Genomic DNA, 24,903 nt, shown 5'->3' with positions numbered 1-24,903 from the left:
ACTTTCTCAGTAAGGCCCCCCCAACCACCCTATTTAAAGCTGCAATGATCTACCCTCCACTCCTTCCCCCTCCATGCCTCCCCTTCACCCCCTACTCCCTGGAGTCCCCACCCTCATTTCCTGCCTTGTTTTTCTTCACTGCACTTGTCACCTTCTGATGTACTGTCCAGTGTACTTGCTTTTTCTTTCAGCCTGTCTTTGTCCACTGTTCTGTTGTCAGAGCCTAGAATAGTACCTGGCACATAGTGGGTGCACAGTAGATAAGTCTTTATCAGGATGATGCTGTTGACTTTGAAAGTGGTGGTACGATTCTATACACCAGTAGTATAAAAGCTACTGCAGCTGGCTGAGCTTAGAATGTTTTATTCGGAAGTTCTGAGTGATGATTTGCTGATTTGCCTGTCCCAAACCTCCTTTCCTAATAGAAGATAATGAAGCCGGGTAGAACAGGTTTGAGGGGATGATGAGGTTGGATGAGGAGAGGAGCAGGCTGATGTCATTACCCCATCTATGGTTTACTTCTGACACCTGTTCTTTCAGCGTGACCGTCACCAAACTCCAGGCCACCTGGGGAGATGCTGGTCTCAATAGTGGCCTCTCTCAAGTATCATTTTGCTTTCTTGTCTATTTTACACACAACAGAACTTTTGTTATTTTTCTCTTTTAGGGCACCAATGCCTCTGCTCTGGAAAAAGACATTGGTCCAGAGCAGTTTCCAATCAATGAACACTACTTCGGATTGGTCAATGTAAGTATTTTAAAATGTACTGTCTTAATCAGATGTTTTAGAGTTCTTGAAGCAACTCCATTCCCATTTTCATCATTATCGAGCTTTAAATAATTGTTCATACTCCTTGGTTACCGTAAGTGGCAAATATTGGGGTGGGGGAAATTTAGTCCAGTTTTTGAAAGTATGAGTTGCCCCAGAAGAAAGTGTTTAATGAGTGCATTATCGGGTCAGATTCTCATTTTTTCCCCTGTGCTTTAAAAGATTTCTTATGCACACATAACTTTCACAGTGATATTATTAGCCTTTGTAGCAATATCTGCTTTTGTATATTCTCCCTTCACCATCTGGGTGGGCTCCTTGGTAGCTTTGTTTCTGTATGCATCAGTTCAACCAGAGCACCGAAAGAGTTTCCAGCTCATCACCAGTAGCTACTTAACAGCACAACTTGGTATTTGAAGCATGGGTGGAGAGTCAGGGGAAAACTGGGGCCAGTTTGTCTCAGAATCCCTTGGCCTCATTTTGCTTGTGTTCAGCAATGGTCTCCTTGTAGATGGCCATACTTGCCAGGGCCTGTGTCCTAGACAAGTTGATTATGACCAAGTAGTAAGGCAGTATTGCCCACCACCCTCATGAGCTTTCTTCCCCACCTGATCCTTTCTCTCTGGGGTGGAGGATTTAAGTGACATCCGGTGTTAACTCATAAGCACCTGGTTTTCTGGAACAACTGCTCTGAGTGTGGTCTGTCAGTTCAGGTGTGATAGGTGGTAATTTCCACTGGGACTATTCTCTGAGTGAATGCCGCCTGTGGGATAATGGAGTGGACGTTGGCTTTGCGGTAGTACAGACCTAAGTCTGAATTCTGCCTATGCCGTTCACTAGCTGTGCGATCTTGGGCAAGTCACTTGACCTCTCTGTGTCTCCATTTCCCCCTCTGTAAAATGGAGATCATAATGGTTTCTCCCTCTTGGCCTATAATGAAGGATCCATGAGAGCTCCTATTGAAGGTACTGACATGAGGCTGAGGCACATTGTGGACACTCGGTAAATGTTAGTTCCTTTTCTTTCCCAGACGTTGTCCACTGGCCCAGGGCCAAGTGTTAATAAAGGGTGTCCGGGTGAAGGTGAGGTACTGAGTAACAGAGAACAGAATGGTAAGAGGAGGCCACAGTACTGGAATATAGGACATTGTGTTGATGAAATACTGACTCCTAATTTTAATGCAGTTTTTTTAGGCATAGTGCAAAGGCCTCTTGCTTAAGCTCTGTGAGGATAGTTATGCAAGTTGCTGGAATTCTACCTTGTGCAGGGAAAAGACAAGTGCAGACTATGGAGGAAAAAAGACCTAAGGCCATCTCCTAGTCTGTGGAAGCATTGTGAGACCTAAACTTATTAATAGTTTCATTTATGTTTATTTCGAATGGTAATTCATGAAAGTTACAGCTTCTCTTTAAAAAGAGGTTTGTCTAATTACGTAATTGTGTCAAAGTAGATTAAAATATATAAAAATAGGAAGTGTTCTATCTTAACATACGTAGAAATGTCACGTTAAGGATGGTGGTGCATCTGCCTTGCTCTTGGGCAGACGACACACAAGCCAACAACCAATCTTGAGATGTTCATATTCTATTTTAATCTTACACAGCAGTTAGTAATCTGTTATTAATCTTCTGATTTCCTTAGATCGTTTTCCTTTGCATTTTAATGTGCATGAAAAATTCTAAAGTGAATGTCTCAGCTACATATTCACCCACAGAGTTGGTTATATAGTCAGTTGAAAACCAGGGAGATGATGACTTTTTCCCTCGTTAATCATAATCTTGAGTATCGTGGCTTTTGAGAGGTCAGAATATTACTCTGTGGGCCCTAATCAGATTGCAGGAGACCAGGAACTAGGTGGTACTATTGTATTGAGACCATTGCTACTTTGGCAGAAATAAGATTGCTTTGGAGAAGGTGAGGAAATGTGGTCTGAAGCCAATGGCAGGCGTGCTGGAATCTTGAAAGAGAGAAACTAAAACAAGTTCCCATTCGGTGAAGACTGTTTTAGCTGAGCAAGTGGTTCCTAGTTCCTGGATTTCTTTCTGATTGGGATTTTTATTTTCCCTGTCATAGGAGTTTTGATGTGTTGCCTTGTGACATCTCTTGTGTAGCCAGCTGCTTTTCTGCATCTCCACGTCATGTCGATTTTCTTCTTCTTCAGTGTCTCTCTCTTTTTTAAGCACCAGAAAGTTTCATTAGATTTTTAAAAATCAAGGCCGAGTGCTTCTTATCATTTTAGAGACTTTTATGGGCTAGAGAGCTACCAGGCTTGCATATACTAGCATTCATTTCCCTGGTGGTGTTCAGAGTGGCATACTGGTCTTCTACCACGGTGAGCAGGGCTGTGATACGCGGAATCTGGCTGGTTCACATGGAGGGTGGCCCTCTCCCTCGCCCCACCTGGTTCGGAGGTGGTGCAGCCCCGGACCCTGATTTGAACCATCCCTGTTGTCCTTTGGCAGTTCGGAAACACATGCTACTGTAACTCCGTGCTTCAGGCCTTGTACTTCTGCCGGCCCTTCCGGGAGAATGTGCTGGCATACAAGGCCCAGCAAAAAAAGAAGGAAAACTTGTTGACGTGCCTGGCAGACCTTTTCCACAGCATCGCCACGCAGAAGAAGAAGGTTGGCGTGATCCCACCAAAGAAGTTCATTTCGAGGCTGAGAAAAGAAAATGGTGAGTAGCATGGAGACGAATGGGTTTCAGGCTCTGAAATAAGGAGAATTGACAGTTCTGTATATCCTCAAAACGAAACCTTTTTTTTTTTTTTAAATGGGAAAATAGTATGGCCAACTACTCAAATATCATTTGAAAAGATATTTCTCCTTTTCCACCCAGTATATAAAACAAAACTGGATTAAAAATATACTTAAAAATTCAAATTTATCATTCCATTTTGGAATGACCTTTTCTTTTTGCTCCACATCGGAAGGAGTTTTTTCTGGGTAGGATCATTGTAAGAGGAGAAATTGCCCAAGGCAGGACACTGATTGGAATACATAGGTTGATGGAATAATTGAATAAAATAGTACTATCTTATAAACTTGTCATAAGTGATTAAACTAAATGCAGATTGTCTAATCAGAGCCTCTGCTGTTTTAAAAATAATACCTTTGATTTTTACTTGCCTAACTACGTTGAAGGATATCAAACTGATATTTTTCTGTGATAAAAAATGTCCTGCTGTCACCTGATTTTTTTCTTTTTTTTCTATATTCTTCTTTTTGTGTGTGAGAAGTGGTGGTAGAGATGAGGTTATTCCAGAAGTTTTGCATGGGTAATTTTTATGACTATAGAAATATTTGATATGGCAACTTGTGTTTAGCCTAGATTTCAGCCTTACTGCAACAGACTTGCACAGTTAATCAGATGTTTGTTTTATAAAGTCTCATTTAATTTGATTGCCGTCTTTTGAAGTTGTTGTAGTTTATACACACCAGAATAGAAATAATCTGAGAAGGAAGCAGAGCCCTCCCAAGTCTCCTTGTGAACATGATTAATAATGAAGTTTCACAGCTGCATTCATCTCTTGATTGTTTGTCCTTATGGCAGGGAACAGTACAGGCTGCTGGAATCTTTTGTATTTGGTTTCAGAACACTATCAGATAGATACATTCCCATATATACCCCTCATCTCCCTTATGTGTTTCATTTAAGCTGCTTCCAGGTTGGTCCAGGGTTTAATATGATCTTTGGGAAGAGACCCTGTTGCTCTGGCTAAATTACGAAGTGAATAATTGATCATTGGCGGTCACATCATATTAAATACTGATATTTTATCAGGGAGTTTATCAAGTAATTCCTGTTCTTTTTCTTTTTCTTTTTTTTTTGTAGAACAAATAAAAATGTTGGTAGCTTTTTATATGTATGATGACTTTAGGAAGATATGGGAAATTTAGTTCTTGCTGGGTGGTAAAAAGTGGAAGTGAACAAAAATTTTTTAAAAACTTATCCATTGAAGTTGCAAAACAGAGGTGAATATATTCCATACCTGTCCGCTCTTTCAATATAAAAGTTGAAGTGTGGTTTGTAAAATTAGCATTTTCTTTGCTTTTCAAGAGCCAGAGATTGAAATACCGACCCTCTCCTTTCCAGATCTCTTTGATAACTACATGCAGCAAGATGCTCACGAATTTTTAAATTATTTGCTAAACACTATTGCGGACATCCTGCAGGAAGAGAAGAAACAGGAGAAACAAAATGGAAAATTAAAAAATGGCAACATGAACGAACCTGCGGAGAATAATAAACCAGAACTCACCTGGGTCCATGAGATTTTTCAGGGAACGCTCACCAATGAAACTCGATGCTTGAACTGTGAAACTGTAAGCATCAGGAGGGCTTTCATGTAATTTGCTTGTGTATAGTTGTACTAACTATCCTGTGCGTGAGTGTGGTGTGGTATCATAGCACCTAGCAGTTGTCTTCAGTATATGCAGACTGTTCTGTTTATGTGTATGAACCTCAGATGCAAACTTTTGGAAGCATGTCTCCATCTAAGAGGTCTCAGCTGGCTGAAGCAGAGTGATGAGGGAAAATCTCAAAAACTAGATTGCTATGCATCATGGGCTAATTTTAGGGTCTACCAATTGGAAGTATTGAACTGGACCTCCACTGGTTATCTTGAAATGAGTTTGGCCACGGGGAGGTCATGAGTGACTTAGAACAGACCACCTCCCCAACATAAAGGGAATCAGCTGTGTATGGTGAACTTGAAATCAGAAGACAGGCTTGACTTTTTTTTTTTTTTTGGCTGCTTTGGGTCTTCGTTGCTGTGCACGGGCTTTCTCTAGTTGCGGCGAGCGGGGACTACTCTTCCTTGTGGTGCGTGGGCTTCTCATTGCGGTGGCTTCTCTTGTTGTGGAGCAGCACTAGGCGTGGGCTCAGTAGTTGCAGCACACAGGCCCTAGAGCGCACGGGCTTCAGTAGTTGTGGCATGTGGGCTCAGTAGTTGCGGCATGTGGGCTCAGCAGTTGTGGCGCACAGGCTTAGTAGTTGCGGCGCACGGGCTTAGTTGCTCCATGGCATGTGGCATCTTCCCGGACCAGGGCTCGAACCCGTGTCCCCTGCATTGGCAGGCGGATTCTTAACCACTGCGCCACCAGGGAAGCCCCCAGGCTTGACTTCTGATTTTCTAGCAGTTAGCTGGGTGTACGGGACAAGTCCCTGACAGCACTGTTGCCAGGGCTGGGTTAGCTTATGTGTCTGGGTGAGTCTGGCCCATGGTAGGTGGACACTTGATGTTAGTTGAATTTGAAGACATTTTCCAGGGCGTGATTCAGGATGTTGCCTTGGCTTTGTATATTTGATTTAACTCTATGAGTGGCCTCTTAATGTGGTAGTTAAAAGCCCAGCTTTAACTAAAAAAAAAAATAGCTTTTTAAAGGCTTTAGGGCCAGGCTGCCGAGTTTGTATGCTGGCTCTGCCAGTCAGCAGCTGTGGGATCTTGTGCAAATTATTCACCCTCTCTGACCTCACTCTTCTCATCTGTAAATTGGGGATGATGAGAGTGCCTATCTCGTAGGGTTGCTAGGAGGATTAAATGAGTTAGCTTTTGGAAAGCACTTAGAACCATGCTTGGCACATACCAACTGTGCAATAAAAGCCAACTATTACTATTTATTATGACTACTAATAACATAGAAAGTATGGGTTCATCTGGGGTCTCAGAGTTTCTTAATAACGTCATATGAAAAATTCTGTAGGATTGTGCGTCTTTCTGGGGAGGGAGACAGTAGTTTCATCAGATTCTGCAAAGGGACTGGCACCCAGAAATGGTTAAGAAATGTGGATTTAAGTGGGAGGCTCTTTGTTTTTTGGCAGTCTTCTATCCTTCTAAACAATTTTTGAAGCATTCTGGTTTGTTCATTGTAGAAACAATTAGAAAACATAGCTAAGCAAAAAGAGACTAAAAGTTACCAGTAATCTCCCCACCCAGAGATGATAAATTTGTAACATTTTCTAAAAATTGTGATCACATTAGCCCAGAGATAACCATTTAAACATTTTGAAATATATCCTGCCAAAACATTTTCTACACATACTTATCTATCTAGAGATCTCTCCTCCTTCCCTTTCTCCTTCTGTTCTTTTATATTTTATATTCCAGTAAAATTCAAATGCATACAGAAATAGAATAGTATAATACATCCCGTATGTGTATTGCTGAGGATCAATGATTGTTAACACACTGGCCCATCTCAATCATCTTTCCTTTCACGCCCCCTCCCACTTCACTGAACTGGTCTATTTTTAAGCAAGTCCCAGGTAACATCATTTCATTTGTAATTTCTTCATTACTTTGTTATATATCTCCAAAAGGTAAGAAATCTTTTTTTAAAAAACATTGGTACAATGCCATTTTCACACCTAAAAAGAATTCCTTTAAATCATTGTTCACTCAGTGTTCGTTTCTCTGATTATGTCACTTTTTTTTTTAAAGCAGCTGGTTAATTCAAATCAGTATCCAAACATGGTCCACACATTGCGTTTGGTCAGTATGTATCTTAATCTATGAGTTACCACCCCTCCTTTTTTTCCCTTGTAGTTTAGTTGTTGAAGAAATCAGGTTGTTTGTCTGAAAGAATTTCACACATTCTGGAAACATCCTGTGGTGTTTCACGTGTATTGTGAAATGGCAGTATGTTTCTACCATCCTATTCTTTGTTTCTATTTAACCCACCTATTTTATATTCTTTTTTTTTTCTCTTGCCTTTCTTTGTATCAATGAAGCATCTGTCTTCCTTCTTTTCTATTTTTTTTTTTGTTGTTAGTTTTAAATTCTTTTAGAGGTTACTCTAGAGACTACAATACACATCCTTAATTTGGTTTGTTTTTCTTTCCACTTTCCCAGCAATGCTAGAACCTTTGGAACCCTTCATCTCCTTTTCCTTCTTTTGCATTATAGTTTTGTGATGAACTCATGAGTTTAAACATTTTATGTGTTTTAACATTTTGTGTGTTTTAATCCATTGCAGTTTTTTTATTCTTTTTGATATTAAATTTATTTTTAGAGTAAGTTCATGTCCTTTTTTAAACATCAAAATTAGGGCTATATTGTACATAGTATAATCTGCAGACTTGCAGTCTTTTTGCTTTCTTCCCTTCTTTTAAGAAGGGAGTACTCCTTGGTACCATCCTCACCTTACCTCTTGTATCTATTCTGTCACCAAGTCCTGTCTTGTTGTGTCTCTCTTTAATCCTCTGCTTCTCTTTATCCCTCCTGCTCCCACCCTGGCTCAGGCCACCCATTGCCACTTTCTCCTGTTAATGTCTCATGCCAATTTACTTTTTTAGAGCAGCCAGAAGAACCTAGAAGGGTAGAGGAACCCATCAGCTCTTGACTGGCAGTCTCAACTAAACTACAGCAGTGACTTCCTACTGGGTTTTCTTGCTTTTCTCTTGCCCTTTTCCATGTTACTCTCCTGCCCAAAGTAGAGTAGTGGCCTCCAGTTTCTTTATCTTCTTTGAGAGAGTATGTATACGTTTTGATTTATCTGTTCTTTGAATGTTTGGTAGAACTCGAAACTTACCTGTGCATCCCTAAAATAAATAGTTCAGTTTGGCTTTTTTTTGGCTCTTTATATGAATGGAATCATACAGTGTGTATTCTTTAGTGTCCTGTTTTTGTTTTTTTCCTCACTATCCCATGTGAGATTTATTGGTGCTGTTGCATGATGCTTTAGTTCATTCATTTTCATTGTTATAAAGTATTCCATTGCCTGAATATACCACAATTCATGAATCCATTTTACTGTTGGTGGATATTTGGTTGTATCCAACTTGGGGCAACTATGAACAATGCTGCTGTGAACATTCTAATACATATATAATCTAGTGCACATAAATCTAGTTTCTCTAGGATATATACACAGAGGTAGATTTGTTAGGTCATAAGATGGGCTTATCATTAAACTCATTAGAAAATATCAAATTCCCCAAGTGGTTGTACCATTTTATACACCCAGTGCATGAGCATTCTTATTCTCCACATTCTTGTCTATACCCACTATTCTCAGATGTCTCTTCACTTTGGTAGTATAGTGGCTGTTGTATAGACGAGTATTCTTTTATTCAATAAATACTTTTTTTTTCTTCCCACATCTGCTAAGTAAAGGTATAGACACTGAGGATGCAGTGAGAGCCTGGCCTTTCTGAAACTTTGAGCATGGAAGACAGACATTAATAACGAAGTGAATAATTCATTTTGTGGTTACAGTTGCAAAATTCCGTGAAGGAGTACAGAGTGTTCTGTGAGCTTAGATACAGGAACCAGAACAATGGGGCGTCACATCTCTACATTTAGCCAGGAAACCTGCCCCAGACTGTACAGCTGGTCTAATCCTTTTGGTTGTCTTTGAAATTAACAGTTACTACATCCGTCTTGTGATTCTCTGTGTGGATTTTCAGAAAGGCTCAGTCACATTTGTAGTTTCTTTTTTTGTCTAAGAACAGGTCAGCTGATCCCAACAAATGCAAATATTGCCCCCGCAGATAATTGTATTGCAGAAGCTGTTACAGAGCCTGTTTTCTCGTGGAGGGTTACCATGGATCGGAAGCCTGTGCCCAAAGATTCCTCCAAAACTTTTGGATCATACCATGGAGTTTGTTTTAGTGGGATTCCAACCATTTATACTTCGTTTGTGGAAGAGAATGAGAGTGTGTGGGTGTGTCTTTCTGGAGGATGGTGCACTCTGAGAAACCTACATTTATTATCCCCTGAAATGATTAGATTTGAGGCAGGAGTGCTTCCCACCTTCCCCGCTCTGGAGTTACTTGGATAATCACCTCCATTTTCTTAGATCCTTTAACTGGACGGGATCCTACGAGTCACCTAATCCTTCCCCTCCCAGTGCCCGAGTCCCTTCTGTGACGTCCTGGCCAGTTGGTCACCAGCATCTGCTGGATCCTGTCCAGAGATAGGGAACTCAATCTTCCCAGGCGATGCCTTCCATTTTTAGAAAGCTCTAATTGTTAGAAAGCCCTCTACTTTCTAAGAAAATGCATAGTCTGCAGGCTTTTTAGTTGTTGTTACTGTAGAATGTTGAGAACTTAGTGTAAAAGAAGACCTAAAGTTAAAGTTTTCCTTCACAGGATGAGAAATATGGGGCCCCGTTTAAGTAACATCCTCTGCCCAGGGCAAGCAGCCTTTACAGAGCGCTTCCGGCAGAATTGCCAAGACCATTAGTGAACACTCACAGTGGGATTGAACTGCACTAGATCCGGAGCAGCAAATTAGCCCCTGGGGGAGCCTCGCTGTAGGGGCGGCCTCAGCTGGTAGTTCCTCCAATTGTGCAAAACCCTTTGTGCCAGTCTTCATGCTTTCAGACAATAATTTTTTTCTTTTTCTGGGTCTCACCCTTTGTAAGTGTTGCCTGTGATTGCAGTGCAGATGTCAACTGAGGGGTTTGTGGAGACAAACGGTTTCACTCTGCAGTAGACTTGGAGAGACAGTTTTAAGGGGGTCATTCAGTGCTGACTGTCGCAGATAACCTTAACCAAGGCACTCCAGAACCGAGGCGTGGGGATTTTCCAGTCTAGCCTCAGTGTTCCCTTGGTTGTCCTCTGCTTGGATCACACGATTTGCTGGGCCAGTTGGAGCTTAATTTTGCTGTTGTTGTTAATTCCCCCCCCCTTTCTCTTTCAGCTGAGTTTTTGCTTTGCAGATCTGTGGTTTTCAGTGCTTCTCAGTGGCTTTAAGACTGAGAAGCCAGAAGGTTGTCTAAAGAGCTGCTTTATTAAGTACCAACTGTATGCCCCTTCTTGCTTTGTTTGCAGAGGTTAAAATGGACTCAGTAGAGCTTCTGAGCCCTTCACAGAAGAGGAGTGGGGATGGGTGCTGTGGTCAGGTGGAGTCACTCGCTGAGGAGTGGTTCTGAGCTCCCGGGACTCAGGTGGGCTGTGGTTGCACTCTTCCTGAGACCAACAATTTGGCACCGACTCTGAGCCAGCAAGTTTTCAGTCCCTGGCTGAACAGCGTGGAGCTGCCACCTGGTCACCTTTTCTGCTAAGCCCAGCAAAGGCGGGGCGGCTGGGGATTTAGAAGCACATTTGAATAGGATTTTAATTACTCAGGAGCTTAGCAAAGCTCATGATTTTTTTTTTTTTTTTAATTACTCAGGAACTTAGCAAAGCCTTGTATATTAATTTGTTCTATTAATTGATTTGTAATGAATTAAAAACAAGAGCAAGTAGGGTCTCTTCCACCCTTTTAAAACTAGTTTTGGGGGAACTCCATGCCCAAAATTGGGGGAGAAGAAAGGAAAATAAGATGTAGCCTGTACCTGCTGAGAGTATCAGAGTCTTAGAGATACATATGTTTCCTTGGAGACAAGCTGTGTTTTCACTTAGACCAGAATGAGATCCTTGTGTGTGGGAAGAAAATGGTTTTACTTTCTGGCAGCTTTCTGGGAAGAGAGACAAGGAAAAAAAAAAAAAATTTCTTGATCACTCATTGCTTTTGACTATGTCAGTCTGAGACAGGGGGAGAGAGAAAAGTCCAAATGGAAGGGTATAGTGCCATGTTTTGATGTCCCCGGTGGGGCGATCCACCTGAGCAGTGCTTTCTCACTCTTAATTCTGGAAGCAGTTTGCACTGGGAGTTGAGAAAGTTACAGTAACTTTCTCCAGTTCTTTAATTAGATTTGTACCTTTCTTCCCTCTCCCTGAAACAAGCAGAGGAAAAGATTTGTGTCTAAAGGGAGACAGTGTTTCTTTGTTTTCATCCCCCTTCAAGTACAAGACCTTTAGTAGAACTATCTAAATTATGTATGACTTCAGTTGGCTATAATCGTTTTATTATCTCTCAGAGAAGGGCCATTTAGGTTTAAAAAAAGTTTTACTAAGTAAAAAATATAATACCTGTGAATTATTTTTTAAAAACCAGGCACAGGAATGTATAAAAAGAAAATCATTCATAATTCTGCCACCCAGATGCCATTATTGGCGTTTAGATATCTTTTCATTTGTTCAGTCTTTTGTTCAGTTATATGTTCATTTATTTAGTAAATATTTATTGGGTACCTATTAAATACTGGAAATTATTTTATGTACTAGAGAGATAGCAGTTAAAACAAACAGAAAAGATAGTCCCTGCTCTTTTATTTACTAATATACACATTTAAAGCTATACATTTTCCTTTTAGCACTGTTTTAGCTGCATCTCTCAAATTTTGATATGTTTTCTTTGTCATTAGTTCAAATTATTTTCTAATTTCTCTTGTGACTTTTTTTCATTGACCCATGTATTACTTAGAAGTATGTTGTTTAATTTTCAAATATTTGGTCTTTTCCTAGGTGTCTTAATGTTTTACAATTTCATTCTGTTTTGGTTAGGGAATATATTCTGTATGATTTCAGTCTTTTACAATTTATCGTGACATGTTCTGTATCCTAACACACGGTCTGTTTTGGTAAATGTACTTGAAAACAGGGTCTCTCAACCTTAGAACTATTAACCTTTCAGATCAGATCCTTCTTTTTTGCGGGGTGCTGCCCTGTGCATGTTTGGCAACATCTCTGGCTTCTACCTACTAGATTCCAGTAACATCCCCCAAGATGTGACAACAAAAATGTCTCTAGACATTGCCAAATATCCCCTGAAAGGCAGTTTCCCTTGTTAAGAACCACCGAGTTGAAAATAATTTATATTTTGTAGTTGTTGGGTATAGTATTCTATAGTTATCAGTAGGTCATGATGGTTGGTAGAGTTATTCAGATTGTCTGTGTTTTTCTTGATTTTTTTTCCCCCATAGTTTTATATTATTTGCTGAGAAAGTAGTGTTAAAATTTCTAACTATAATTGTGGGATTTGTCTTATTTCTCCCTCTAATTCTGTCAGTTTTTGCTTCATGAATTTTTTTACTTGTTAAAAACAACTTTGTTGAGGTGCAATTTAAATACCATGAAATTCATCCATTCAGTGATTTTTTTTTTTTTTGGGGGGGGTGATTTGCTGAGTTGTGTAACTATGACCAAAATCCAGGTTTTTTGGGGGGGCGGGATTCTTACAGCCATTTATTGCTTTTTTTTTTTTTAACATCTTTATTGGAGTATAATTGCTTTACAATGTTTTGTTAGTTTCTGCTGTATAACAAAGTGAATCAGCTATATGTATACATATATCCCCGTATCTCCTCCCTCTTGCACTTCCCTCCCACCTTCCCTGTCCCACCCCTCTAGATGGTAACAAAGAACCAAGCTCATCTCCCTGTGCTATGCGGCTGCTTCCCACTAGCTATCTATTTTACATTTGGTAGTGTATATACGTTAATGCTACTCTCTCACTTCGTCCCAGCTTACCCTTCCCCCTCCCTGTGTCCTCAAGTACATTCTCTGTGTCTGTGTCTTTATTCCTGTCCTGCCCCTAGGTTCATCAGAACCACTTTTTTTTTTTAGATTCCATATATATGTGTTAGCATACAGGATTTGTTTCTCTTTCTGACTTCCTTCACTCTTCCTTCAGTCTGTATGACAGACTCTAGGTCCATCCACTTCACTATAAATAACTCAACTTCGTTTCGTTTTGTGGCTGAGTAATATTCCATTGTATAAATGTGCCACATCTTCTTTATCCATTCATCTGTCAATGGACACTTAGGTTGCATCCATGTCCTGGCTATTTTAAATAGAGCTGCAATGAACATTGTGGTACATGACTCTTCTTGAATTATGGTTTTCTCAGGGTATATGCCCAGTAGTGGGATTGCTGGGTCATATGCTAGTTCTATTTTTAGTTTTTTAAGGAACCTCCATACTGTTCTCCATAGTGGTTGTATCAGTTTACATTCCCACTAACAGTGCAAGAGGGTTCCTTTTTCTCCACACCCTCTCCAGCACTTATTGTTTGTAGATTTTTTGATGATGGACATTCTGACTGGTGTGAGGTGATACCTAATTGTAGTTTTGATTTGCATTTCTCTAATGATTAGTGATGTTGAGCATCCTTTCATGTGTTTGTTGGCAGTCTGTATATCTTCTTTGGAGAAATGTCTATTTAGGTCTTCTGCCCATTTTTTGATTGGGTTGTTTGTTTTTTTTGATATTCAGCTGCATGAGCTGCTTGTATATTTTGGAGATTAATCCTTTGTCAGTTGCTTTGTTTGCAAATATTTTCTCCCATTCTGAGGGTTGTCTTTTCGTCTTGTTTATGGTTTCCTTTGCTGTGCGAAAGCTTTTAAGTTTCATTAGGTCCCATTTGTTTATTTTTGTTTTTATTTCCATTTCTCTAGCAGGTGGGTCAGAAAGGATCTTGCTGTGATTTATGTCATAGAGTGTTCTTCCTATGTTTTCCTCTAAGAGTTTTATAGTGTCTGGCCTTACATTTAGGTCTTTAATCCAGTTTGAGTTTATTTTTGTGTATGGTGTTAGGAAGTGTTCTAATTTCATTCTTTTACATGTAGCTGTTGAGTTTTCCCAGCACCACTTATTGAAGAGGCTGTCTTTTCTCCATTGTATATTCTTGCCTCCTTTATCAAAGATAAGGTGACCATATATGCGTGGGTTTATCTCTGGCCTTTCTAGCCTGTTCCATTGATTTGTATTTCTGTTTTTGTGCCCATAATCCAGTTTTAAAACATTTCCATCACACCAGTAAGATCCTTTGTATTGGGCAGTTAATCTCTGTTGCAAGCCTTAGGCCACCGCTAAGCTACTTTCTGTCTTTAGATATTTGCCTTTTTTGGACATTTCATATAAATGGAATCATACAAGATGTGGTCTTTTGTGTCTGATTTCTTTCACTTACATAACATTTTTGAGATTCATTTGTGTTGTAGTATGTGGTTCATTCCATTTTGTTGGTGAATACTGCTCCAGCTTCATATATTTTTGAGGCTCTGTTATGAGGGACTTCCATATTTTTGATTATGTTTTTCTAGTAAATTGACCCAAGTATTAGGAAATACCTTTTTTATTTCTCATAATTTTGTCTAAAATCTATTTTCTTATATTAAATAGCCCACTATATATGTATATTAACTCTTTACATAGTATATTTTTTTCCATCCATTTTTTTTCAGCTTATCTGTTTCTTTATATTTAAAGTATAACTCTTGTGGACAGTATATAGCTGATCTGGCTTTTTAACAAAAATTCAACTCAATTTCTGACTTTTACTTGAAAAGTTTATTACATTAGTGTTTAATATAATTATTGATATGGTTGGGTTTGAGGCTCCCATTTTATTATTTGTTTTCTATTTATTCCCCCGGAGCTTTTTGTTTCTCTGTTCCTCCTTCTCTGCTTTTTAAATGTTTTTCCCTTTTTTTGGACTTTTCGTGTGTGTGTATATTACATTTAACAATTCCATTTTAATTTTCCTCTCAGTATATCTTTGTACGTTGTTTTTTAGTGGTTGCTCTGGAGAGTGCAGTATATTCTTCACTCTTCACAGTCCCCTTACAATTAATAATGTTCCATTTCGCATAAAACATAGTTAACTGATAACTGTGTAGGTGCATATTCCTTCCACCCCTGACCTACCTTGTCTTCTATGCTATAGTTGCTACATGTATTACATTTATGTATATTATAACCCCCACAGGACAATGTCATAATTCCCATTTTTGACGCTCTTCACTTTTTCTTGAGGATCTGGATTTCCATCTGGTAGCTTTTCCCTTTGGTTTAAAGAATTTCCTGTAACCTTTCTTGTAGTGCAAGTCTGTTAATAATGAATTCTGTTCACTTTTTTTTTTTTTTTTTAAACATCTTTATTGAAGTATAATTGCTTTACAATGGTGTGCTAGCTTCTGCTTTACAACAAAGTGAATCAGTTACACATATACATATGTTGCCATATCTCTTCCCTCTTGCATCTCCCTCCCTCCCACCCTCCCTATCCCACCCCTCTAGGTGGTCACAAAGCACCGAGCTGATCTCCCTGTGCTATGCGGCTGCTTCCCACTAGTTATCTATTTTACATTTGGTAGTCTGTTCACTTTTATCTTCATTCTTGAAGGATATATTTATGGGATACAGGAATTCTGTTTTGATAGCTTTTTCTTTTAGCATACTAAAGACGTTCAGTGTCTTCTGGCCTCTGTAATTTTTGATGAGAGGCCAGCTTCCAACAGAATCATTCTCTTGTAATGGGTCATTTTTTTTAAATTTTGTTTATTTATTTATTTTTTAACCATGCCACGCAGCTTGTGGGATCTCAGTTCCCCAACCAGGGATTGAACCCAGGCCACAGCAGTGAAAGCCTGGAATTCCAAACACTAGGACACCAGGGAGCTCGCTGTAATGTGTCATTTTTCTCTAGATGTTTTTAAGATTTGGTTTTTTACCTTTGGCTTTCAACAGTTTGACCTTGGCTGGCCTTCTTTGTATTTATGCTGCTTGGTGTTTGTTGAGTATCTTCAATTTATAGATGTATGTCTTTCACCAAATTTAGGGAATATTCAGCCATTATTTTTCAAATCGTTTTTCTGCCCTATTCTCTCTCCTCCCTGTCTGGGACTCCAATTATGTGTATGGTGTCTAACAGGTTTATTGAGTATCTGTTAATTTTTATTTCAATCTTTCTTTTTTTTCCTTTATTCTTCTCCTTGGATAATTTCCATTGTTCTGTCTTCAAGTCCACTGGTGTCTCCTCTGTCATCTCCAGTTCTCTGTTAAGTCCATCCAGTGTATTAATTTTTTAGTTCTGGAATTTCCATTTGATTCTTTTTTTGTTTGTTTCTATTTCTCTGCTGAGATGTTTTATTTTTTGGTTCACTGTGAATATATTTCACTTTATTGAAGATATTTATAAAAACTTCTTTAAAATCATTGTTTGTTACTTCCAACATCTGGGTCATCCCAGGATTGGTCTCAGTTGCCTCCTTTTATTTTAAGAATATCTTCCATTTTCCTGGTTCTTCACATATTGTAAGTTTGGATCATATCTAGGACATTGAGAATGTTTAGTTTGAGAGACTCTGGGTTCTGCTGTTTTTCTTCAATTAGTTTTGAGTTTCTTTAGTTTTAGCAGGTAGTTATCTTGGTTGGACTCATACTACAAACTGTTTCCTAGGCAGCAGTTTGACTCTTGGGTCATCCCTTTTGTCACCAGCCAAGTTGCTGTGAGTGTACTCTGTGCATGTGTGTGGCTCAGGGGTCAGCCAGAGATGTGGGTAGACAGAGTTGGGGATACCTTCTCAGATTCCTTCCCTTCTTCGCAGTGGGCATGGTTTCCCAGATTGGTTTTTCTGGCTCCTAGACCAGAAAGACTGTATTTTCCCCCATGGATCCCGCTAAAGGCTTTGAGACCATGAACTCATTATTTGCAGCTCTTTTCCTCCACGTGTGGACTCCCCATCTGCCTCCATTGCCTTCAGGTAGTTGCTGTTAGTTTATAGTTATTTGAGTTTATACTTTTCTGGAGGAGTGTTGGAAGGGCAGGATCTTAGTCATTACAGAAGCCAGTCTTTTGAACTTTCACTTTAGTAAGGGGGGAATAGACAATAAATGAATAAAAATAAAGTATACATACAGACATACCTTGGAGATATTGTGGGTTTGGTTCCAGATCACTGCAATAAAGTGAATATCACAATGAAGTGAGTCACACAAATTTTTTGGTTTCCCAATACATATAAAAGTTATTTTTACACTATATTGTAGTCTATTAAGTGTGCAATAGTATTATGTCTAAAAAATGTGCATACCTTAATTGAAAAATACTTAAGGCTAAAAAATGATAACCATCATTCAAACCTTCAGTGAGTCATAGTAGTAACATCAAAGATCACTGATTACAGATCACCATAAAGCACAATAATAATGAAGAAGGTTTTAAATATTGTGAAAATTACTAAAATGTGACACAGAAACACGAAGTGAGCAAATGCTGTTGCCAGTAGACTTGCTCGACACAGGGTTGCCGCAAAACTTCAAATCGTAAGAAACACACTATCTGCCAAGTTCAGTAAAAGGAGGAATGCCTGTCATGTTAAGTAGTTGTATTGGTTATTTGTTGCTTTGTTACAAACTTCCCTAAAACTCTGAGACTTAAATCCACTCTGATTTTTTTACTATAGTTCATGCAACCATGGGTTGGCGGGGGGTCGCCTGATCCAACTGGCCTTGGCTGAGCCCGTACGTCTGCATTTCAGCTGTCTCACGTATGTGTCTGAGGCCGGTGGGGATGGTGCTCCTGTCTGGGCTTGGCTGGGGCACCTTAGTGAGAACAGCTCTCCTCTGTGGGTGTCTCATCTTTCTCTGGGCAGCAGCGGGCTAGCCTGGGTTGCCCTTCTCATGGTGACGGTGGAAGTGCAGGAGAGCAGTCTCACGTTCCATTTAATATGATGCTCACAATGTAGTAACCCAATCCCAACTTTTTGACCATTTTAGGCCATTTTAAATGTTTCTTCCATCCTTGATTTGTTGAGTGCTTGCTTCTTAAAGCACTTTACATGTGTTATCTTATTTCATCCTTACAACAACCTTATGAAATAGATACTCTTACTGCTCCCACTTTACAGATGAGGAAACTGAGGTACAGAGAGGCTAAGTACCTTGCCTAGTGTCATCCACTTTATAAGTGGCAGAGATAGGATATGGAGTTGGGCAGTCTGCCAATACCCATTCTCGGGTGTACTAATAAAAGTATAAAGGATTGTGTCCACATCTCTGACTATTGGAGTATTGGGTCATAGGATAGTTGTCTCACAAGAGTATTATTTTTGTTTTGCTGCCAGTTGACTGGGCACCTCAAAGTTCCTGCTGGGCTAGTTTGTCCCTCCCATTCCAAGACAGTGAAATGCCAGGCTAGCTGGTGAGCTGCTGGAAGGCAAGCACCACTCGGTGAGCTTTGATAAGTACAGACCCAGAATTGGTGTGGTGTCAGCTGTGCAGGCCAAGAAACAGCCAGGGCTGGTGATGGGTTTGGCTGAGAGCAGTCCAGTCTGTTGGGCTCATGTGAGCCCAGGCTCCCGGCCAGCTCCAGGTCTGGGTGGTACCACAGACAGCATGGGCGTGTTCTACAAAGGACAACACTTCCTGGGCCAGAGGACAGCTCTGTGTGTGTGTGTGTGTGTGTGTGTGTGTGAGAGAGAGAGGGAGAGAGAGACCCTCCAGCCCATAGCACATTCGGCCCCCGGGCCCCCCACACAGTTTGAATGACTAGGCACAGGAGGAAGGGAGTGATTTCAGGGGACTGGCAAGAAGTACAGACAGCTGAATGGAGGGCGATAATCTGAGCAGTAGGTTTTTTAAGGCTCTTGTCCTTTTTCCATTTCCATTGTTATCATTCTGCCAGGCTGAGCTATATGGATACCTGTTTGATATTTCCTGCTTTGAAACAGTGGGGGAAATGAATGGACAGGAAGAGAAATCTGGTTGAGTTTTAATTATGAAAAGCCTGAATCAAAGCTGGACACAGATAAGGTTAAATGGAGAATTTAGGATTTTCTCTTGTTTTGGATTGTTTTCAAGGTAACTGGTAGCTAGAGAGTATACAAAGCCATACCTGACTTGTACTGCAGTTATGGTTTTCGGTTACCTGTAGGTGTTCAAAGTTTTATCTACTTGTCTATTATGTATTCTGTGCCTAATACTTTTTTTTCTTTTTTTTTGCTCCAGGTTAGTAGCAAAGATGAAGATTTTCTTGACCTTTCTGTTGATGTGGAGCAGAATACATCTATTACCCACTGTCTAAGGTAACCTCATGAATTCTGACAGTGGTCTGAGCTTTTGATCAGGCTAGTAAAGTACATGGGGGGAAGAATCTTGTGTTTCTTCAGGACATAATCTTCCTTTCTGTTAAACCAATATAATCCTATTATTTTCTATTTCTTCTTTCCTAAGAGAGATTAAAAATAAGTGTATGTGGTCTGGAGAAGAGTCCTGCTGAGGAGAGAGAGGATCAAGTGGAAGTCATTAGTCATTAAGTTTAAAAATAAGGTTTTAATCTTTAATACAGATGTGTGCTTTGGGCTCTCATCAGCCTCTCTCCCTCTCACACACAGAGACACACACAATCACAGAGTCACACAATTAAGTTAAAAAGTGCTACAGATGCCTACCATTACTTTCTTTTTCTAAGCTAATCTATTCTATTATTTAAAACATTATGGGAATTCCCTGGCGGTCCAGTGGTTAGGATTCGGAGCTTTCACTGCTGCGGCCGGGGTTCAATGCCTCGTCGGGGAACTAAGAATCCCGCAAGCTGTGCAGCGTGGCCAAAAAAAAAATTATGCACTTTTGAGCTGAGAACCAATGAGGGCATTACCTTTTCCTCCATCTTTCAGCATTGTATGGAGCTCATTTATGGAAAAAACCTTCCTCTTAATTAGGGTTGAGGAAAGGCAAGGAGCCCAGAGTATAAGAGCAACACATGCCCAGGATTACTGTAGCTATTGTGCGTTGACTTGTGTGTTGAAAATGTGCTCAAAGTTGACATAGAGACACAGTTCCCTTCTCCTGTCCTCACTGTCTTCTCCTCCTTTCGACAAGTGGTCATGAGCGCTTATAATTAGCCCAGCTCTGTTCTGGACACTGGAGGTCGGGGGTGAGCGGCAGGTATGCATCTCATGGCGCTTACAGTCTAGTGGGAATCCACGGACAGGGATCAGTGCTTTGAAGGACATTAAACACGCCTAGAGAGTGCCTGGTATTGGGGGTGCCAGCGTAGACCAGGTGGTCAGGTGGACCTTCCCATTGCTTGTGATACCTCAGCTCAGAGACGTTTCGTAGTGTCACTGCAAGGCACTATTGATTTTTATTTTTTAAAATTTATTCAAGTATAGTTGATTTACAGTGTTGTGTTAATTTCTGCTGTACAGCAAGGTGATTCAGTTATACATATATATACATTCTTTTCCATTATGGTTTATCACAGGATATTGAATATAGTTCCCTGTGCTGTACAGTAAGACCTTGTCGTTTATCCAGTCTCTATACAGTAGTTTGCATCTGCTAATCCCAAACCCCCAGTCCATCCCTCCCCACCTCCCCTCCCTCTTGGCAACCACAAGTCTGTTCTCTATGTCTGTGAGTCTGTTTCATAGATAAGTTCATTTGTGTCACATTTTAGATTCCATGTGTAAGTGATACCACATGGTATTTGTCTTTCTCTTTCAAGCCACTGTTGATCTTTATCAGTGGGAATTGTGTAACAGAATTGTTCTATCAGGAGTTCAGGTTACTTAGAACTCTTTAGACTAGATTAAAGAGACTTGCTGTGGCCGTTTGGCTGTTAGAAAGTCGTTTTTCAGGGCAAAGGCACCAACTCCAACCTGGAAGAGCATCTTGGTCCATCTGAGCGTCATGTACTGTGTGAGCTGGGGGCTGATTACTCTCCAGTTCCCAGGATTCTGAGCCTACCCTCACCCCCTAGAGTTACTGCAGCACGTCCTGTTGGTCTGACATTTCATCCCTTGCCTCCAAATGCCTTGGGTCCAGGTGTCTAGGATACATTTGTTACCTCTTTGTTTGCAAAGCATTTTGTGGGCCTGGATGGCCTTTTTTTCTTCTGAATGGTTCAGTTTATGGCATGGGCTCCTAATATTCCTGTGAAAAGCAGCCAGTTCTGATTTCCTCAGGGTTTTGTGTTCACAGGGAGTCGAAAAAGTTAAGGTTGTGCCAGCGCTGGTCGTAGGTGAGGGGGTGGGAGGAAAGGTATTACTTGCCCATTTCTGCTTCTTTGAGAAGGGGAGTTAGTTTGGGAGGCCGACTATTCCCCTCCCCTCTAAGAAATTTCTGGGCTGTTCAAAAGGGCGGATGGCAGTGACTATAGCTTTGAGACCAACCAGGTAAAGGGCTAACTTTAGTTAGTTATAATTCCAAACTTTGGGAAACCTTGTTATAAACAAATGTAACCCAGAATTATGTTTCCCCCCCCCTTTTTTTTTCCTTGGAGAAATGTATATATTGGCGATGCATACCTGATGAAGGCAGGCTAGAGGCATGTGGAGGCGTTAAAGCAGGATGGGTGGGTACAGAATAGCCTCAGAATACCTTTTAAACAACATCAGATTCTCATCTGACTGTCCAGCCTGATATTCCTGAAGTGCCTGCCCCACCCCATCTTACATCATCCTTAAAATAGACCTTGACTGACTTACCTAGACCTGCCCTCATATATGCCTAAGGTCTCCCCAACATAAAGAGAGGCCTGCCAGGTGTTGCCATTCACCGCTGAGAGTTCTGTGATGGGGGTGGCAGCTTTCCAGCCTTTCCTAAAAGAACAAAGTGCAGGAGAAAGTTCCAGGGAATAAATGATGCCAGCTGATCCATTAGCTTTTTCTATTTGAGACCAAAGAGAAGGAATGATTATCATCTTTTTTGGCCCCTTCCATGGTTTAATTTGCTTTGCATTCTTGAGGGTTTGTTTTTCAAACTAGAATTATGAGCTTTCTTCTTTAACATCATGCCTGCATATCTCTTCCGATGTGATATTTTGTCATTTGTTTTGATTTTGAAAAAAGTTAAAAATCAGGCTAACATTGTAGGATTTAAATGTAAGATCTCTGCTACCTCCTTCCTGAAGGGCTTTAGATGATCAATTACAGTGTGTTTTCAGTGAACTTTTGTCCCAGAGAAATGATGGTATAAATGGTGGTTAATTCAGGCTACAGGTCTAGAGAAGGCACTAAAGCCATATTGTAGCTGAGCTATGATTCTAATATTTCACATCTGAGCACTGTGTCTTAGGCAGAGTGGGCCATCTGTATCATAGGAGGATACTGAGAAAGTTTTTTTTTCTTTTAAAAAGTTCAGGGATGGCCTCAGGCGAAACCTTAAAATACGTGAAGTTTATCTTAATTATCCCCCCCCATGTCCTTTTTGGTATTTTTTGTCTTTCGCTTCAGGGCCTTAGTCCCTCCCTGTGGTTCCTGCACAGAAACGTACCTTTCTCCTCAAAGTGCCCCATGTTCTGAAACCACTCTCCTCTTCCTGTGTCCTCCTGTCATTAAAAATTCCCATTCTCCCACGGCCAGGGAGGTCAGCCTTTTAGTTCTCCCAAAGCTCTATTTTTACAATTACTCTCTTTTAAAGAAATGTCTTTTCTATTCATTTTGGAAACTTCCTCTGTGTGCTAAGTCCACACGCATCCCCATCACACATCCGTTGCCATGTGCTCATCTATGAGTTTCTCTGTTTCCCTCACTTACGTCTTGGTTTCGGTTATTATTTATATATATGGTGTTTGCTAATATCTGACATGTCTTTCTTTTGGATTTCTTTTTTTGACCTTCTTTAATACTCTAGTCAGTAGTTCTCAAACTTTGGTGCATATCAGAATCACCTGGGGAAGTTGGTAAAAATTGAGGCCCAGGCCATATTCGACTTTTGTGAGCCTGGGCATCTGTTTTTAATTAATTTTTCTGGGTGGTTTTGATACCACCAAAGTTTGAGAACCCCCGCTCTAGATCTGTGCTACTCAAACAGGGGTCTGTGGCCTAGTGCCGTTGACATCACCTGGGATCTCATTAGTACGGCAGCATCTCAGGTCTCCTCCAAGAATGAGTGCGTGACTCAGAGCCTGCGTCTTGACAGGATTTCCCAGTGACTCCAGTGCATGTTAATATTTGCAAAGCATTGGGGATAATGGCTCTCAGCCCAGGCAGCATACTGGAACCACCTAGGGAGCTTTAAGAACAATAGTGCCTGGGTTCTACCTGGAGAGATTCTGTTGTAATTAGGCTTGGGGGAGGGGGAGGGGGGGATTGAGATTGTTTTTAAAACTTGCCAGGTGATTCTGATGAGCAGCTGGATGAGCCACTGCTGCAGATTCTAGAACAAAGCTTCCCAGCTGGTGTGCCCCAGAAGATGGGTTATAGGTGCGTGTAGATCCCCTCAGCTTCTGGGAGGCTGGGCAGAGCCTGGAGCTGCCAGAGAAGCAGCCGTGTCGGTGTACCCCAGCTCATTTCTGTGTAGCACCATTATTTTATGTGAGTCATGACATGAAAATTATTGGGAAGCCTAGCTTGAGAATTCTTTTAAATTCAATTTTTTAACTATTGTGTTGAGTGAAAAGTTAAGATTTTAATTAGAAATGTATCAAACATAGACATTAAACATGGACATGGTAGCTATCTCTACAACCTATAGCCATCTTACCCAGGAACATAGTCTTTCTCCATTTTTTTCAAGTTTTCTTGTATACATTTCCGTTAGGTTTCATAGTTTCCGTATAAAGGTATGTGTTTCATAGTAGATTTGTTCCCAAAGTGTATTTTTAAAAAGTGTTTCATTACCACTTTGACTCTTTTTTTTTTTAATCTAAATACTCTTGATCCCATTTACTTTTTTTTTTTTTTAATTTATTTATTTATTTTTGGCTGTGTTGGGTCTTTGTTTCTGTGCGAGGGCTTTCTCTAATTGCGGCAAGCGGGGGCCACTCACTATCGCGGCCTTTCTTGTTGCGGAGCACAGGCTCCAGAGGCGCAGGCTCAGTAATTGTGGCTCACGGGCCTAGTTGCTCCGCGGCATGTGGGATCTTCCCAGACCAGGGCTTGAACCCGTGTCCCCTGCATTGGCAGGCAGATTCTCAACCACTGCGCCACCAGGGAAGCCCCACACTTTGACTCTTCTTAAAGAAATACAAAGAGTTTTGTGCTTTCCCAGTAACCTCTCCTCTGTGCTTTGTTGTAACTCATCCCAAGTGTCAAAAAGACCTCTCTACTCTCTCCTCTTCTCTTTGATTTTCTCATTGAAAAGTTTCCTCAACCTTTGTTGCCTGCTTTTGTTCCCACAACTGTATAGCATCACCTGACAGATCTGCTCTGCCTCAGTTTCTTGCCGGGGCCACTCTGTTTTCCTAACTTAGGCGCATTTTCCAATTCTCAACTCACAGATGCTCCAAAAGCATCACGCTGTCTCTCCTGTGTCATTGAGCTTCCAGCCAGCTAGGGCTGGGCAGGATGGTGGTTATTTGTGAATCAGGTCTTTACATTAGGTACCAACTTCTGCTATATTTCTACGTAGTGGGTCTACAAAAACTTCTGGTTTTTTTTTTGGCAGGGGGGAATAAGAGAGAGTAGAAAGTGTTTAATTCCTTATTTGTTGTTGTGTTTGCCTTAGTTATTCTGATTCTTTAGTTGGATAAAGAGATTTGTCTGTGGTAGACATTCCAAAAATGTGAACCTCCACCGTCACCCAGGCTCATCCCCCCCTTCTCCTTGGTTGTTCCGTTCCACCCCAATCAA

The 24,903-nt window shown here is 40.6% G+C and overlaps 1 protein-coding gene across 1 annotated transcript in view; it reads left to right on the top strand.

Annotated features, from left to right (window-relative positions):
• USP46 (ubiquitin specific peptidase 46) overlaps positions 1–24,903 on the top strand; it is a 62,824-nt gene that overhangs the window by 25,960 nt on the left and 11,961 nt on the right. Inside the window, exons 2-5 of the mRNA XM_061192260.1 lie at positions 668–748; positions 3,232–3,445; positions 4,865–5,094; positions 19,334–19,410. Coding sequence (XP_061048243.1) covers positions 668–748; positions 3,232–3,445; positions 4,865–5,094; positions 19,334–19,410 — 602 coding nt within the window. The remainder of the gene's footprint in view (positions 1–667; positions 749–3,231; positions 3,446–4,864; positions 5,095–19,333; positions 19,411–24,903) is intronic.

The sequence above is a fragment of the Eubalaena glacialis genome, chromosome 5 (genome assembly GCF_028564815.1).
Source record: "Eubalaena glacialis isolate mEubGla1 chromosome 5, mEubGla1.1.hap2.+ XY, whole genome shotgun sequence".
In the NCBI taxonomy this organism is placed as follows: domain Eukaryota; kingdom Metazoa; phylum Chordata; class Mammalia; order Artiodactyla; family Balaenidae; genus Eubalaena; species Eubalaena glacialis.
This window is presented reverse-complemented; position numbering and strand designations above follow the sequence as displayed.